General features: G+C 38.5%; 1 protein-coding gene across 1 annotated transcript in view; it reads left to right on the top strand.

Moving 5' to 3' along the window:
• The window catches only part of prkx (protein kinase X-linked), a 33,175-nt gene extending 28,500 nt beyond the window's left edge, over window positions 1-4,675 (top strand). Inside the window, exon 8 of the mRNA XM_044109320.1 lies at window positions 2,298-4,675. Within this exon, the coding sequence (XP_043965255.1) occupies window positions 2,298-2,423 (126 nt within the window). The 3' untranslated portion in view covers window positions 2,424-4,675. The remainder of the gene's footprint in view (window positions 1-2,297) is intronic.
• Window positions 4,676-17,336: the final 12,661 nt, after the last annotated feature.

Here is a 17,336-nt window from a genome sequence, read left to right as displayed (position 1 = left end):
CCGAGCCATGTAATGTCTTCTTTTCTTGTTTTTATTTTTGTGCCAGATTCAGCTTACACAATATCATTTTAAGAAGTCTCTTAGCCTAAGAGACTTCTTAAAATGATATTGTGTATTTTCAGTCTGCTAGTCAGTGTTTCTTGTCTATCTTCTTGGCCTGGTTCTGTGTAAACCAGCCAGGCTCACAGCCACAAGGGACCTCAAAGTAAACAAAGTAAAAGTTAAACATGACAGAGCTCAGTGGTTAGAAAAAAATACAAACTTCAAACCTTATTAATATATTTTAAAATTTTAATTTAAGGGTGAAACCTAACATCAATGAGAAGCTATTACTAGCTAAGTAATTAAAGGCTTTGCTACCTTATTTGGGATTAGGCACTTTTATCCTTTAAAAATAACTCTCAAATATACAATTAATGACTGTTTTAACTGGTAGTTGTGATGTTTTTCACAACTAGCAGCTCTAGAATTGTTGCTTCCAGATCTACAGGATCTGTAGCAGGTTAGCTACACCTTGTCAACTTCTGGACACAGCACTGTGCTGCTTGAAGATATGTCTGTCCTGTAAAAAAATAAAATAAAATTGGAAAACCAAAAATATCAGTCAACCTCAGTTTTTTGACAGCAAAACAATTTGAACAGGTTCCAAAGTAAACAACATGAAACAAACTTACAAATTAAAGCTGTTAATGTTCAAATTGTTGTAGTTGTCTAGGTGTAAATCAGGTGTCTGATTTGGTGCGACAGAAAGGTGTTCACAACTCAATAACATGTTAAAGAGTCTTTCTGTTAGGCTCTTGTTGCCACCAAAACACACCTTCTTTTTAAAGGCTGTAGCTTTAGACACTGAAGAATCCCGGACAAGCCCCCAACCAACTGTTGATGTGACAGAAAAAAACAGCTTATTTGACTGTTGTGCTTTTAATGTCCAGCAATAAAATGTTATAAGTTGGTCAGGAACATTCTGCCAAATGTAAATTAATAAAGAGCAAACGAGGAAGAGATTTTAAAGTGCAGTTATCTATTATTACCCCCCTACTGAAACAAACAGTTGCCTCATCGTCACAATTCAGACTAAGAACAGATTTTCTTTGCAGTCTAGTGAAATTTTAAGCATTTGATGCTTATTTCAAGTCTAGGTATTAAGAAATGGATTGAGGACACACATACGTCCATCTCTCAATTCAATGTTTAATTAAAACCTGACCTCTGCTGAAACTTTGTATTTAGAACACTCAGGAACGAAGGGTTTGAAAATGTGTAGAAAACCTAAGAGAGTCTTATTGCAATGAATGGGGATTGTTGCATGTAATGGGAACCTATTCATCTCAGGACAGAGCACAGTAATAAGGACATTTTATCCAAATATTTTATTTCATATCTTATCCTACACACATGTAGCACTTCCCTCCTGCTCTCTGTGGTATGTGGAAGTCGGTCAGCATTAATATAAACTCCTGGAAACGACTGAAGATCTCTCCTCTCCTTTGTAGCTGTATGAAAGACTCCCTGCTGCTCCGACAATGTTAAACAACGTCAGATCTGATTCTGCTTCTTCCACCAAAGTATGCCGTGTAGAGGGACAGCCTTAGGTTCAAGATGACTTAGCTCTAACCTCTCTTTCTGGGTGGATTACAGCCTTTGCAGCAATGTTTGCCCTGGCTGCCTGATAAGAGGGCAGAGATGGCCTGAAGGTCTGCAGCACCTAACCCAATCTCTGAGCCCCACTGTTGGCCTGAATGAGTGCATTCCTCTCACAGAAGTGGGACACAATAATTTACTGGGAAATTTTATAGCTTTTCCACCTGATTGTGCTGTTCCTCTGACCGCTAGTGAGGCTCCTGGACTCCTGGACTTAGTTACTGACATTCATAGAGCTTCACTTTGGTGTTTTGAAGTGAATCATGTTCCTGCTGCTTTTCCATGCAATTTGTAAATCAAGGTACTTTGACGTTTTCAGTTCACAAACAAAAAGCAACTGATTTTTAAATAAATATTTGAGCTACTGGTGAAATCAGACAAAGACAACCTGAATAAATGGAAATGCAAAAAGCTAATTTCACACTCTCCTCTGTATGAAACAGTAATTCCCCCCAAAACATATTTGCCACACTGGAAGGCCCTTCAGATATAAGCCCAAACTTTAACTTTTTCTTTAGTTGTTTTATTTTTTCCTACCCATTTGGAGGTGGACTAGCGTTGTGCCTCAGATCACTGTCCTGCTGTAGTGAGCCTGAGCTGAAGGTCACTAACCATTAAACCAAGCTTGTTTTCATTCTGTTCTCCTGCATCCTCAGCCTCCAATAGTTCCTAAAGTGTCTCACGAGGGTGATACATCCAACTTTGATATGTATCCAGATGACGACTGGAAGAAAGATCCTCCTGTGTCTCCGAAGGACCTGGAGATCTTCAAGAACTTCTAAGGGCAACTGATGGATGGACACATGAGTTGTAAAGTTGCTGCTCCTGCTACTATCATGGACATTTTATCACTTTATCAAAAGCAGGGGAGTCCCATCTCTTCTCTTAATATTGAACCCTAAAATAAGAACTACAGATGACAAATGCCGGGACGTATGAAACCACTCAAATTTATAGTTTTTTCCATTTTTATTTATCTGAATTCAGTCACATTGTTACTGTTTGAACTTTTTTTAATATATTTTTGAGGGGTTTTTTTGTTTGTTTTTTCTCTGAGCCTGTTCATATGCAAAAAAATTTTTCTTTTACAACCAAAAGACTGTTACTTTCTAGAATATTCAGGTCTTTTTTATATTGTCATGTTTTCTAGTTTGTCTCTTTTTAAAATGTCCATGAAGTCCTGTTGAAGATGACTCCAGACTGGTGCTGGCTGACTTCTCGTACTGTATGTGCTCAGACACTTTACTGGAAAACACGTGACAGGTAGCTCTCAGGAAGGTGCCTTACATCAATGTGATGCAGACGATGTCACAGTCACGTAGAGTTCCATTGACGTCCACCCTCATGGTCGGCCTAATCCAAGTACATGTGAGGATGTGTTGAGAGCAGATTGCTGAACATCCTGGCTCTTCTCTGTTATTTGCCCTCTTACCTCTGCAGCAGCTTTCATTACAGCCAAAGGACTTGGATACAGTGAAAACCTCACCTCTACACCTCCTGTACAAAAACACACTACTGTTTTTTATCTCTGTGGAACTTTAGATTGGACTAATTGTTTCCTGTTTTATGTCACCTAGTATTACCTAAATTATTCCTATTTGCTAAATGACACAATAATGAGAAATTTTTAGTAGCTTTCCTGAAATTCAAAGGTCTACACACACTAAGAATAATATTACTTTAGTCAAACAGGAAAAACAGGGCTCTTAAAATGCAGACATCAAGGTCTGGCAACCTGTAACACATTAAGGTGTGTTCCTGGTCCAACACACCTTAATGAAATCACTGAGTTTCCTCCCCAGTGTGCAGTCAAGTTTTCCACAGTCCTGCTAACAATCTCATTAAATGACTCGGATGTGTTGAAGCAGAGCTGCGTCTGAAAGTTGCAGGACACCGGATCTCGAGACCTGGATTTGAGAACCTCTGACCTAGAAGATGATGTAAGCCTCTAATTTAGGTTAAACAAACGCACAACAGTGAATTTATTTTGAGAAAGTTTTGCATCTGGATTTAGATGAAGGTTCCAAGTTCATCTGTTCAGTACTCTGCAGGTATGAACTGCATTGGGAACCCTGGAACCAAAGCTAAAGACCTTGATTAGATGATCCTGAGGCTGGTGATCCTGAGGCTGGTGATCCAGAGCGATGTCTGTACCGACTTGGGCTGAAAGGCCCCACAGAGAGGAAGAAGTCATCAGTCTAAAGGCAACATTAAATGTCAGTTTGCAAATGTACTTGGTAACAAAGATGCTAATTTATGTGGTCTGATGGAACTTAAATTGCAGTGTTTGGACATAATGACTATGGTTATTTGCAGTTGGGGGTGTTTTGCTGCAGGAGGAACTGGTGCACTTCATAAAATAGATGACATAACAAGAAAAGAACGTTATATGAAAATATTTAAGCAACTTCTCTAGAGATCGAAGAAGTTGCAGCTTTGACACAAATGGCTCTCCCAGACGGACAGTAACCCTCAGCATACCATCACATTGGCTGCAATGTGACTTGAAGACAATAAAATCCTAATCTCAATCCCAGAAAACATCAGATGTCGGAGATAAAAATGTTTGTTTGAGCAAGAAGGCCTTCAAACCTGATCCAGTTCTGTCAGAAGGAATGGGTCCAGTTTCCTTTCTTGTGAAAGAAAATTCAAACGTTTAAAAAGACAAGTCTACCAAATGCAAAGTATTTTCTAGACTTCTATGGAAACCTCAGAATTTGAATAAAATTGTAGAAATTAATTTAAACACATGTCTCATTATTCTGGCATTTACAATAACTATTTTAATGAAGCTTAACTGGTGAGAAATAGAAAAAATTTGTTCTGATTTCATGTTGGTCACAGAGAACAGGTTCTGTGTTTTCCTGCAGTAGATGGACGCATCTGGTTCCCACTGTATTCCCACTCCTTGAACATTTCCACATTTTACCACCAACTTTCATTTATTTTATTAGGGTTTTATGCAAAAGACAAACACAGTGTCATTCATCATTGTGAAGTGGAAAGATTTTATAAATAAAAAATCTGCAAAATGTATGTGCGTTTTTATTCTTGTAGAACCATGTCTGCCTGTAGTTCCAGCTGCAGCCCTGCAGGGGGATGTCTGCATTTTCTGTGGAACTTTTCTTTATTCTTCTTCACCAAACTCCAGTTCAGTCAGATTGGATGGAAACTGCCACGGAGACAGCAGTTTCCCACTGCAGGATTCTGCCACCACCGTGTTTTATAGATGAATAAAACAACTTTTCAGAGCCCTTTTGAAACCATGTTTTGGTTAAGAAAATGGGGAAAATAAATATACAGAACTGTTCTTTTTTTGTTTTTAATTGCTGAGCTTCCCAAGCATCACGTTTGTGTGAAATGCTTCATGATTGAGAAGTAGACGAGTCTTTTCTCATTGTCTCCTGTCCAGCCTTTTTCTTTTGTCTTCTCATCTCGGCATCTCTGTGAAGGCCAGCCACTCTGCCTTCCATTCAAGCCAAGCTTTTATATTTACAAAATGGAAGTAGCACATTTGGGAAATAAAGCTTTCACAGACGTTTAAAAGCCTCTGCGGCTGAGGTTTTTATGGTGTAATGCAGCTAATCCCCGAGCTCAGATTTCAGAGAACAGCATGAATGCACAGCGAGGCAGACAGAACAGAGTCATCGAGTTCTTTTCAGATAACACACACTATTCATCTGCACACAAAGAAGCAACAATATATGGTGACTAATTTCATAATCTGCCATTATCCATTTCTAGATTCAACTTGTTTATATGAAACAGTAAAACTAGAGCTGGAAAGCACAGAGCCAGTCTTTCTATCTCCCATATACCCAAACATTTACTGTAGCTTGCAATAGTATTCACACCTCATTAACTTTTTGTTGCGTTGTGACAACAAACCTGAGTGTATTTATTATGTTTTGTGTGATAAACCAACACAAAGTGCTACAGAATGATACTACTGCACAACGTTACTGAAAAGTTGTTTTCAACCCAACCATCAAACCTGGTGGTGATTGCATCATAGTGAGTGAATGTTTTCTCTTCTAAACCAAAATTAAGCTGCAACGTTATAGCCCACACTCCCATAATGGCCTAGTCAAAGTCCATAACTAACAAATCTAATGAACAAATGAAAATGGTTTCATCCAAACAGAAAACAAGACTTTCTCACTGTTTTTTTTTTTCTTCAGCATTCTATGACTGAAATTAGTGGCTGAGGCTACCAGTGCTATTATAATAGCAGAGCTGCTAATATACTATTGCTAAGTTTTTTTGCATCAAAAAGTTCCAATCTATCACAGGTTGGCTTCATCTTGACACTGGCTCACTTCTGTTCCCAACCCAACCATATATATATACATATATATATATATATACAAGGAGCTGAAGGCCCAACTGGCCATGCAAATGCAGGAACTGAAGAGTTGAGTATACTTGATAAATGACTGTTACTGAGCTCCCACTCAACCCAACATTTAGAGTTGCATCACTCTAATTGCAGGTGAGCTGTCTCCTCTTGTTAGGAGTAACATGTGGATCTTGTCATTCTAACTTCTAATTTGATTTCATAAAACAGAAAGTCTAGTTTTAGAGTGAACCATAGAGACATTTATTCCACCACACAATGGATGGAGTTTTATTTCCTGTTAGACAGAATGAACACATTCAAAGCAGTTTAGACTGTGCCGACCCATTCTTCATTTGTTGCTGAACATTCAGCATTTTCATGAGGTTTATGTCCCAAGCAGTTTCTGGGCACCAGAGTGTCCTGACCTGTGACAGTCAGGCTTCAGTGTAAGAGAGGCCTGAGAGGAGAGCAGAGGTGTTGGAGAGATGTAGAAAGTCCCTTTGATGTTTTAATTAGCTCCAGTTAGAAGGAAGTGAGTAAGCCTTCATTTACAAGAGAAGAACCTGACCTGCCCATGAACAGTCTAGCTACTTCTCAATGCAGGTAAGAACATTGTTAAAGGCTTGATGGAGGAGCCATGTTGGGTTGGGTTCCTGAAGGCGGAGTTTCAGAAAGAACAGGAGTTTTTAAAGACACAGAGGCTAAAATACAAAATCCAATTTCTTTTAAGTCATATTTGATATAAGCAAAATTTTTATAACAACTTAAGGACAGTTACTTTATTGTGCTGTAAAATGGCACTATTTTCCTGAAAAATACATAATACCTCCCACAAATGTATCAAAAAACCAAAAGAGAAGAATTATGTGAGATAACAAAAACATTTGAACAGATTTGTATGTCTGTGCTGCAGCTCTTCATATCAGAACCAGTCTGTGTCTTTAAAGGGACAAAGGTTTTCTCACACTGGTGAATGTCTGGACACTGGGCCACTGCTGGAGAGATGTGAAGTTACACACTCACACACACATTTAAAAGTAATGACTGGATGATGTTCCAACACCAGACTGCTGAGTGTGAAGTTGGCAAATTTCCATGATAACACATCGGTGACGAGCCTGGATGTTTTCACTGACTTATTCATGATTCATAATGGGGTGGATGAGAGCTTGGCAGGGTAGGAATTTAATCTTTTCTCCTTCTAGAAAGTGGAATCTAAACATCCTCCTTGGCATGTGTGCTTGGTGTTTTAGTGATTGAGTTTCAGTGTGAGGCCATCTGCACACAGTTAAACACAGACCCAGATACAGAGGCTTGTGAAGAAGACACATTAGCTGTCAGGAATATGGATGATTCACTGGCTCACAGCTGGCTGAATGAAGAAGGAAAAACTGTCTGATTGTGCTGCTGGCCAGCAGCACAATGATGGATGTCTCACAGCCATCACACAATGTTTAATGTTTTCTTCCACCAGGGCCAAAACCAACGGTGCAGAGTCCCACATGGTTTTCCACAGTAAGATACCAGTGGAAGGCCAGGGCAGCAGCAGCCGAGTCAGGAGGCTAAGTGGTTTTAATTTGCAAACAGTCCTGGCTGAACGGCCGGGAGGGAGGGAGGGCAGCGCTAAAATGAAAATCCATGAGAAAAATGAAGTATTGCGAGGGCTGGGAATAAAATGTCAGGCAAAGATTCAGAGAAAACTGAAGAATTTTGGGGGAAGCTGAATGACTTCAGTCCTACTGGTGTCTCCAGATGATCCGGGGCAGAGCGGCTCAATCACATCCAGATGAGGGGCTGGGTGATGATGGATGGGTCAGGTCTGTTCGCTGAGTTTCACAGCGACATGCACAAGAAGAGATCAGTGCTTTCAGAAACTCTCCACACTCCATTATTGTTTTCACTTTTAAAATAATCCACTTCCACATCCACTCCTGAGGTTTTCTTAACAGCTTGATTGTTTGCATTACTTGAACTTTAAGGAGCAGAAAGCCCCAAGAACTCAAAGTACCTCAGACCATCCAGCAGTTGGCAGTTTGCTTTTGATTAATCATTTCAAGTGAATTTAGAAGTTAGGAGATCCAACCATCTGCTCATTTAGCTACCTGCAGTTAGGGTTAAGGCTAGGGAAGCTGAACTCAGTTTCATTACCTTAGTTTTATGATGTTCATTTTTATCAGGAACTAATACTTAATAATTAGCACTCCGAAATCTCTAACAATTCAAACCAACTGTTGGATCACATTTAGTTTCCAGACGAGTAGCAAATGTGGACCCAAAGTCATAAACCTTGGGGAAGAGAAAACTGATCCTTATCCTCATATTATTCCATTACACGCTTGTGAAAATCCTGATTTGGCCTGTTGTTGATAACAGCTGTGTTTGCTAATGCTGCTGCAGTTGGAAAGGTCGAGCAGAAACACGTCATCCACAGTCTACCACTGCAACGTCATTGATGTCAAATGGACTATAAAAATTGGTCCTGCCCTGCAGTTTTCTCATATGTCCTGATGTTGTTACTAAAGAACTAACTGTGGGGAATATTGGTTTGTTGTAGTTGCTACAGATAAAATCATAAGTTTTGCTACTGGCTAAATGTTGAGAGATATTTTGGTTACTTTCTTCAGATTAATTTCCTTGGTAGAATTGCCATATAAGCAGTCTGACTCGGGTCAAATATTTTGGGCTTCTTTCCACAATAGTTAGCTGACAGTTTGACCCATTGTGCCTGAAATAACTTGTGTATCTGGGTCAGGTTTGAAGGCCTCTGGCACAAATATTCTGGCACTGACATCCTTTTCCAGTATTTCCACATAAACATTTCAACTTAGCTTAATCAGACCACAGGAAATCGTTCCAGAAAATAAAAATATTAGTTCCCTGAGTGCATTTACACGCTATTACCTTTGTTATATGTTCCTTTGTAATGGCTTTTGTCTCTGAATGACCTTTAAGTCCATGTTGGTACGTGACTTGTTTCAAATTAGTCCCACAAAGAAACCAGGCTGACTCTTCTCTTCCTGGTCTTTTTCTGGTTTTGTACGTTTTTCCAAGATAAAAGTGTTTTAAGTGTCAGAAATAATAAAATAGTTGTGCGAGCATCCATGTGCTCAGTGTGTTTATCTGCTGTTGGTTGCCGGGATACAGTCTCCATATGTTCCCCAGTCTTCTATCTTGCACTGCTGCATCCTGTTAACCCAGAACACTGACAGGGCTGTGTTCTCTTGTTCTTGCTCACTAGAAGCCCGTGTTTACCATGATTCACTGCCTGGCTCTGGTTTCTGTTTGCAGTTACCCAAGCATGTGTCGTCCGTAATCCTTCACGGTTCGATTGGGAGGAGGAGAACCATATTTTCATTTGTTCCAAGAGTGACTTCAGTGTGCCACCATCTCCCCTCAGGTTCCAGAGCATCAAATATGCATAAAGTTAATTCTAATCTTAATATTTGCTGCATTTACAACAATAACTGCCAATACAACTCAGTTTCCTACTGACATTCCTGCATTTGGAGACTATATACTAAATATTATGTTTATTTGACTAGATGAACAACCAATGTAGATGCTCAACAACCTAAAGGATGGGCTTCTGTCAAGACGATCTTCATAAACCTTGAATTTTTTCACATTTTGTCACATTCAGTTAACAAGTTTAGTTTAGGTTACTGAGTCCCTCAAAAAAATTTACACTTCAACAATTTTGTCCTTTCCACCTTAATATTTTTTATTGTGTTTAGAAGCAACAGCGAATGATAAATATCAGACATTCATTTGAACAAATATGGTCCTTATGGAAGAATGGTAGGAAGAATGTAACAGGTTAAAGAGTGCCAGCAGCATTCTGATGTTCTGTATTCACACCTGATGGACTCAGTTCCATTAGGGACCAAAATTGCAACATTCGTTACATTTTCAGTTGGTGGGATTCACTTTCAAACTGCACTAAGAGATCAAAACCCTCTGGTGGCGCTGTACCAAGAACCACTAAAGGAAACAACACAAACATCTCAAAAGAAGACTTAAGAGCAGCTTTCTTCTTTCTCAAAATGGAAACATAAATGTAGGTATCAGATAAAGACCAGGAGCCATTTCTTCTGCTGGCCCTAGACTCGTGTGTTTGTTCAGGATGTATTTAGCCAGAAAGCCTCGTGCTACAGTTCACTTTAGAAACAGTCTTTGATCCACTTGCATCCTCATGCATTCAAACAGCATCAGAATTCACCTTACCTGAACTGGGACACAGGTCTCTATGTGGACCAGAGTTCAATTTCACATCTGCATTTCCCCAAACCAGCTGAACTTTCTGAACAAACTAGAATCATATTAAACCAGACTAAACAAAGCTGGTGAGGATGCAATTCCAGAATGAACTTTTTGTTTATTGAACTCTAAATTTTTAATCAGGGTGAAATTCTTACCATTTTCCTACAATGGAAAAACATATGACACAAAGTATTAGTCCGATCAATGATAATAAGTAAAAACACATTTATCCATATTTGTCAGACCCAAATCAGCTTTTATTCCATTTATTAAACTTGACTAAATACAGCAGGAATTAGGGAAAGAAGGACCCAAAACAGAAACCTCCAAACCCAAAACATTCTTAAAACAGAATAAATTTGTTCATCTGAGCCTAAAACGATTAGAAAAACTGTGCCTCTTATTTAATACATCAAATCTGTAAAATGCTTGTTAAGTTTTGGATCTACATTTTTTTTTCTAAAATAAGATTACTACTTTATTTTCTTGGTTGTAGTTTTTTTTTTCTTGTTCGTCCATTAATACCACTGACTCACTGATTTTGACCCTCTTGACAAAAAGTTTTAACTCCTCTATTTTAAACAGACTGAAAATTAAGTATGGAAATATTAGACCAGTAAAGAGCTTTTATTATTCATTAAACTGGCAGTTTATTTGAAGGTGTCTGTTTAAAATTTGTCATTTTTGAGTAAAGAAGGGCTGTGAAGGGTTGTGCTGCGTTTTTCTCAGGTCTTTGTCATTATTTGCCTCACATCCTCTACCAACGTTCCATCCTGTCGGCTTCCTGTGAAACTCCAAACTCTGCTCAGGGTGTTGTTACCTGGGAGATGCATGAAGCTGAAAATACCTGGCTGTCATCACACAAAGTGACGCTAACAGCTAACAGCTAACAGCTAACAGCTAACTGTGTCAGTTTTGTTGCCCTGCAGGGAAGCAGTTCATTTTCAGGTCATCTTCAGCCACTGGGCTCACAGGGATCCCAGACTTTTGATCTCATTCCACCGTTTATGAAAAGTCTATTCATCCTGTTTTATCATACCATCTATAAAACATGATCCTCTTTACCCTGCCAGCGTCAGAGAACTTAGCTATTCCCTCTCGAATACATTCCTCTGTCTTTTCTGCGTCTGACTGGAATCTCATTGACAGTTTTTCCATCTTTCGCCTGAAGCTGACGGTTTTTTACCAAATACTTCTAATAACTTTCATGGAATTTTCCAGGTACTATCTGGAACTTGCATGAAACTTTTTTGAACCATCAGATTTAGATTTAAAATGCTTGCCATTCAACCAAGAAGTTTGTTATTGGCAGGAAATGAGAGGAGAATCTGTTTCCATTGATCTTAAATTTGTGCAAATTGGAATCACAAAAAAAAATTTGCGAAATGGAAAGACTCCACCTTCGAAAAAAGTCAAAAATAAAATGTTTATATGCTAGAATTAGGTGATTTTTCAGCTGTATCAAAATTAGTGTATTTCACAAAAGTGCAATGGAAACACTTATCATATCACACAGGTCACATGTTTGTTTCTATTTACATTTCACTTAAGAAATGTGACGCCTTTCTCAATGACTAATGAAAAATCTGTAATGGCAAATCTTTAAGTTTGGAAAACCTTCTTACCATCACCCTAATTTTAGAAGAAGTTTAAGTCAAAACATTAACATTATATTTTGTAATATTACAAAAACTGTAATATTGTAATATTACAAAACACAATATGAAATTTTAAATGTAATATTGTAAAAAATTGCTGGATGATATAGTGAACTAGGGATTTCACTTCCTCCCAGGAAAATACATCGTCATGCTGTTTATGGACTTCATAATCAACAAACAGCTGGCTGAGTCAACAAATAAATTCTGCCGAAGTTCAATTTTGTCAAATCACAATTTAATTCATAAGCTATTAATCACCAATGTTTAAAATTGTAGAGAGAGAGGTTTTAAATCTTTGGGTAAGGTGCCGGACTGTTAGGTCTTAAGAGAACATTTCACTTGAATTCCTCCACCTCACTCAAGAAACAGAGTTCATTAAATCACTGATTTATTTACATGAAATATTACTCTAATTTGCTACAGCTAATTTAAATTTGCTCTAATTTCAGTGATTCTAAAATGAGAATTACAGCTTGAGCAAAACTGTTAAAATTACCTGCAACAAATTAGAGTAATTTTTTAAAAGTTGGTTCAAGGAAACCTGCGACAGACTGGTGACCTGTCCAGGGTGACCCCGCCTCTTGCCCGGAACGTTAGCTGGGGATTGGCACCAGCAACCCTCCTGACCCCATTAGGGACAAAGAGTGAATAGAAAATGGATGGATGGATAGATGGATAGTTCAAGGAAACATTTTTCCAGTGTGTTTAGATTCCCATAATTCCATCTCTTTTAGATTCCCAGCTGCCTCCTATTGATTTTTTATTTGCACATTTATTGAGCTCAGAAATTGAAATTCATAGAAACATTGTGACCTACTAACCTGATTATGACTATGTAGACATCTCCATGTTGCTGTTTTCTCACACTGATGACACATGAGTGACTGATGCCTTGTTGGTCTCTGATTGGTTGTTGCTGGAAAATGACCAGTTTGATCCCTGCTTCCTCTGCTTAGGGCAGAATTTCAGAAAATCTGGCTCTCTGCCTGCTGCTTTGCAGCTCTGCACAAACAACAGTTTGTAAACTCTTGGGGTATGAACTGTTATGGATCTCTGAACATGATTCTCTGGCGACATGTCCCTCTGCTGATGGAGACAAATGGTTCTGGCTGGATTCCCTTCCCCCAGCTGAGGCTGGCTGCTGCCCAGGGGAGCTGATGCAGCTGAGAGGATACTGCTCCTGGGGGAGGGAGTTACTGAATGAGTGGATGTGTCTAATATGTGAAGTTATTGTCATAGACTCTGATACCTCCACTGGGACCTACAGGAGCACGGATGCTGCTTTATTACCGTGAAAACAAATAATTGAAGCAACAAGTTTACAGCAGTGGAAATCCAAGTCTTGTTAGGTTGCCATGAGTAACAGTGAGACCTTTCAGGAATGAGACAAGCCAACATTACAGAACGCCTGCTCACAAACAGGTGTTCTCCCATGGAACTGCAGTTTGCACATTATTCATCTGCATAACTTTGTGATGACCAAGCCGTCTGTCTGGTCCTTTCCTGGAGCCAGCAGATGAGTTCTACTGTAACCATGGAAGACCTCCCAGTGTGGAGCCACAAACACACTCAGCTTCTCTCTGTATGTTTTCACTGTCTGCTACATTGGACTTTATAGTTCTACTTGGTGGAAGCTCAGTGACTCTGTACATTAAAAGTTTAAGGAGGATGAATATTTAGCTTTCAGCATCACCACTGAATGAAAACATGTCATCCTGCAGCTTCCTGCTTCTGACTCCTCATTTGGAATGTAAAGAAATTCTTCATTATTCACATTTTGTTCACATGAAATTGAACAAATTAACTTGAGATAAGAGGATTATAAAAGTGTTCACTTCTTCCTTCTCCTTTTCAAAGATAATTTTGTTCTTCTTTACGTATTCACATGATTTCTCTTGTCCTACTTTTCTTTGCTTTTAAAAATATGTTTGAAAAATAGAAATAAATACAATACAAGACAATAAAATTTATAAAACACTTTAAAACAACACTGTTGGCCAAAGAGTCACATGAAACAGAAATAAAATCAAAACAGCAACAAACTCAAAATGAGTCGAAAGAGAAAGAAAAAAAAAAGATCTTCAAAATAAAAATTACTGCCACGTATTCCTAGGATCCTGTTTTCAGGTTTGTTTTTTCTTCAGTCTGTTATTTGATCTATTTTTTTTTGTTTTACTTTACTTCAGTTCTTCCTATTTAATTCTAGTTAATTGTGTTTATTTTTTGTGTCTAATTATTCCTTCTATCTCTAGTTTAGTATCTTAGATCTATTTATTCTTTAGTGTTAGATTAATTACCACCATTCCTCTCTCTCTCTCCCTCTCTCTCTCTCTCTCTCTTTCTCTCTTTGTTCTCTGGCTCCCTGTGGTTTTCTTGTAAGTTTGTCTCATCATTTTTTTATCATTAAATTTTCAACTTCACTCTGAAAGATTTAAAGAGGACTGAATGCTTTCCTTACCCAGTGTAGATATGGACTTTGGACCATTTTCACACGTGAACATGTTTAGACCTCTAACAGGTGATCTTCCAGCCAGAGAACCTGCCATTCTGTATTTATATTGCTTCTGCTTTTATTTTGTGGATCATAATATTTTAATGTAAAGTAGCGCTTCACACTGCAGTTTATACGTACTCTTTCAGAGTTCTGCCTCAGAATGGTAACATAGTGATGCTACATAGTTGACTGCTTATGTAAGTGTGTTTAATGTAACTCTTTTCCCAGTCCTTCCTATAATTAGTGTTTCTGTTTCATGTGTGCCAGGTTCTGCAGCAGCTGGCAGCCAGCTGCAGTCTGCCCTGCTGCTCCGCCTCAGGTGGTTCTGCTTTAAAACCACCAGCACACTGACCAGTCTACTGCAGCCTGCAAACTGGTGACATCAAGTCCTCTGCATGCCAATTTGCTCTTTAAGATCTATAACATAAGGTATGAAAAGAGAGGGAAATGTATTTCTTGAGGTTTTCTGCTGTAAACACTCATTAATTATGTAATGAGGCGTCGCCGTCACACTAAGTGACAAGCAGCTGCAGCTGTTAAACTGCAGCTCCACTCTTGTTAACAAACACTGTAAAAACACAAAAGTATTTGGTCCAGTTTCAAATGCACATACCTGAAATAAGACAAATTGAACAAAAAATAGGAGTTTGTTTGTTAAATCCAATCTGGCAGACAGAGGGAAAACATGGCGACCAACCCAGTCCCTCCTTCTACTGTAGAGAACTCTGACAGGTAAAAAAAAATATTGTGACATCAAGTAACCCCTAAACCACACCATGAGCAAACTATAACCACACACACACATAGCTACTTTTTACACACTGATTATTGTGATGGTTTTCCTTTTGTTTAGTTTGCTTGGTTCAGTTTGTATTTATTTAAAATATTTTTTTAATCCAGTTATAAAAACCTCAGAATCATGAGCCCAGATTTAATCAATTTTCCTTAAATAGTTTAGTGGAGTCGTGTCATATCCTGGCCTGCAGACGTCACCTGACACTCTTTAGTCTCTGCAGCCTTTTAATTAAAACAGGAAGGAAAACCTGAATGAAACAGGATCTGTTCTAATCCTCAATTTACTAAACTGTGTTTTAGCAGACTTTATGTCTTGCTGAATCCTTTGGGACAGCTCTATCATGGAATATAAATATTAATGGCTGCTTCAACCTAACAAGAATGACAAAGAGGAGCCAGAACCCAAATCTCCTTGATACAGACTAACACCTGATGCCTGAACATTAACTCCTCTGACAGCCAGAGCTACACATGGGAACCTTTCACACAGACCTCAGCGTCGCAGTAATTACAAAAGTATTTGCACCCATTGAAATTTTCCACATTTTGTCCCATTTTAACCAGAGTATGCTAAAGCAACACCAACTGCTTTCTGATGTTGAAGATTTAAAAAACTTGCACAAGAGAAAACAAATGATGCACAATTCAGCTACATTTTGTAAATAAAAATCCAAAAAGATCACACCTTTTGGTTTTGCAAAGAATACGATTTTTTTCTTTGTTTCCAATCAGTTTCCTCGTGGCAATGAAGTTTTCAGGATGATGTGCAATGTTAGATTTCCTCCATGCATTGTGCCTTTCAGCAAAAAACTTTGTAACTGAAACCAGAATGAATGAAAACATTTTTCTCTGTCTGAAGTTGTCTGACCAAACTCCTCTTGTTTAGATTTAACCTAAACATTTTTTAGAGAGTTTTTTCTGAAAAGCCACTCAGGTAAAGCATCCTGTGGTCTGATGGAACTCTGTTTGATCATAATGACCGTCTTTACAGTTAGAGGAAAAACTGGATGATTTTACTGTCCTAACTGTACACTATGGGGGTGGCAGTATCATGGCGTGGTGTTGTTTGGCTGGAGGAGGAACTGGTGCACTTCATAAAATAGATACCAGCAGGAGGAAGGAACATTATGGAGAAATTCTGAAGCAATTTATAAAATCACTTAAAGATAACAAATTCAAGTTTCTGGTGTGGCCATCACAAAGTCCTGATCTCGGTCCTACAGAGAAGATGTGTGAAACGAAAACCAGCTCAGTTCTGTCAGGAGGAATGAACCAGAACTCCAGACAGTTCTATCTCATCCTGACCAAATGCATGAATTGAAGGAAAAATACAAAATCATCTCTCAAAAATTGTCTTCACTAAATTTTCTGGCATTTAGTAAATAGAAATAATTTCCGTAATTCTAACTAAACTAAAATAAAAAAAGTTTGGTTTGATTTCAATTCAGACAGCTAGAACAAACATGTATCTTTTTATTTTTATATTATGTAAATATCTAGTTTCAGCTGTCAATAACAGATATTATGTGATCAAAAGTGAAAGCATTCCTCCATCTTACATCAGGTCAGAATTGATCCAGTGGACAGAATCTGTCAAAGCTACAACCTGACAGATTTTATTATCTGTAAATGTTCTTGTGATTGACGAGGTCATGACTGAGAATCCATCAAGCCATGACTTACTTTTTCCCTCTTTTGTCCGGAACATAAAGCTGTCTGACGTTAATAGTTGGAGCAGCAGCATCACTATCTTTCACTACTTTGTAATTTGCCTGCTGGAAGCTGAACATGTGCAGGCATGTGAGTAAATCTTAAAGGAACCTATTTAACCTGATGTTATTGTGCTCACTAAAAGCAGTAAAAGGGAATGAAGAATGAAGTGCAAATCTTTCAACCTTCTGCTGTGGAGTCAGCCTGAACATCGGGATGCACTAACAGATGTTTGAGATTTTATTGCAGGACCTTCAGGCACCCATTAGGCTTCCAACAGTGTTGACATTGAGTCCAAACTGCAGCCAGTCATGCTTTGCTCTTCAGAGACTCTGTCACATACAAGTGAGATTTTTCCATTTCTTTTCAGGAATCTGTGACCGTTTGAAGACAGATGGACTCAGATCCCTGCATGTTGGTTTAAATGCCACGTTTC

This window comes from Gambusia affinis, linkage group LG24, assembly GCF_019740435.1.
Source record: "Gambusia affinis linkage group LG24, SWU_Gaff_1.0, whole genome shotgun sequence".
NCBI lineage: Eukaryota > Metazoa > Chordata > Actinopteri > Cyprinodontiformes > Poeciliidae > Gambusia > Gambusia affinis.
This window is presented reverse-complemented; position numbering and strand designations above follow the sequence as displayed.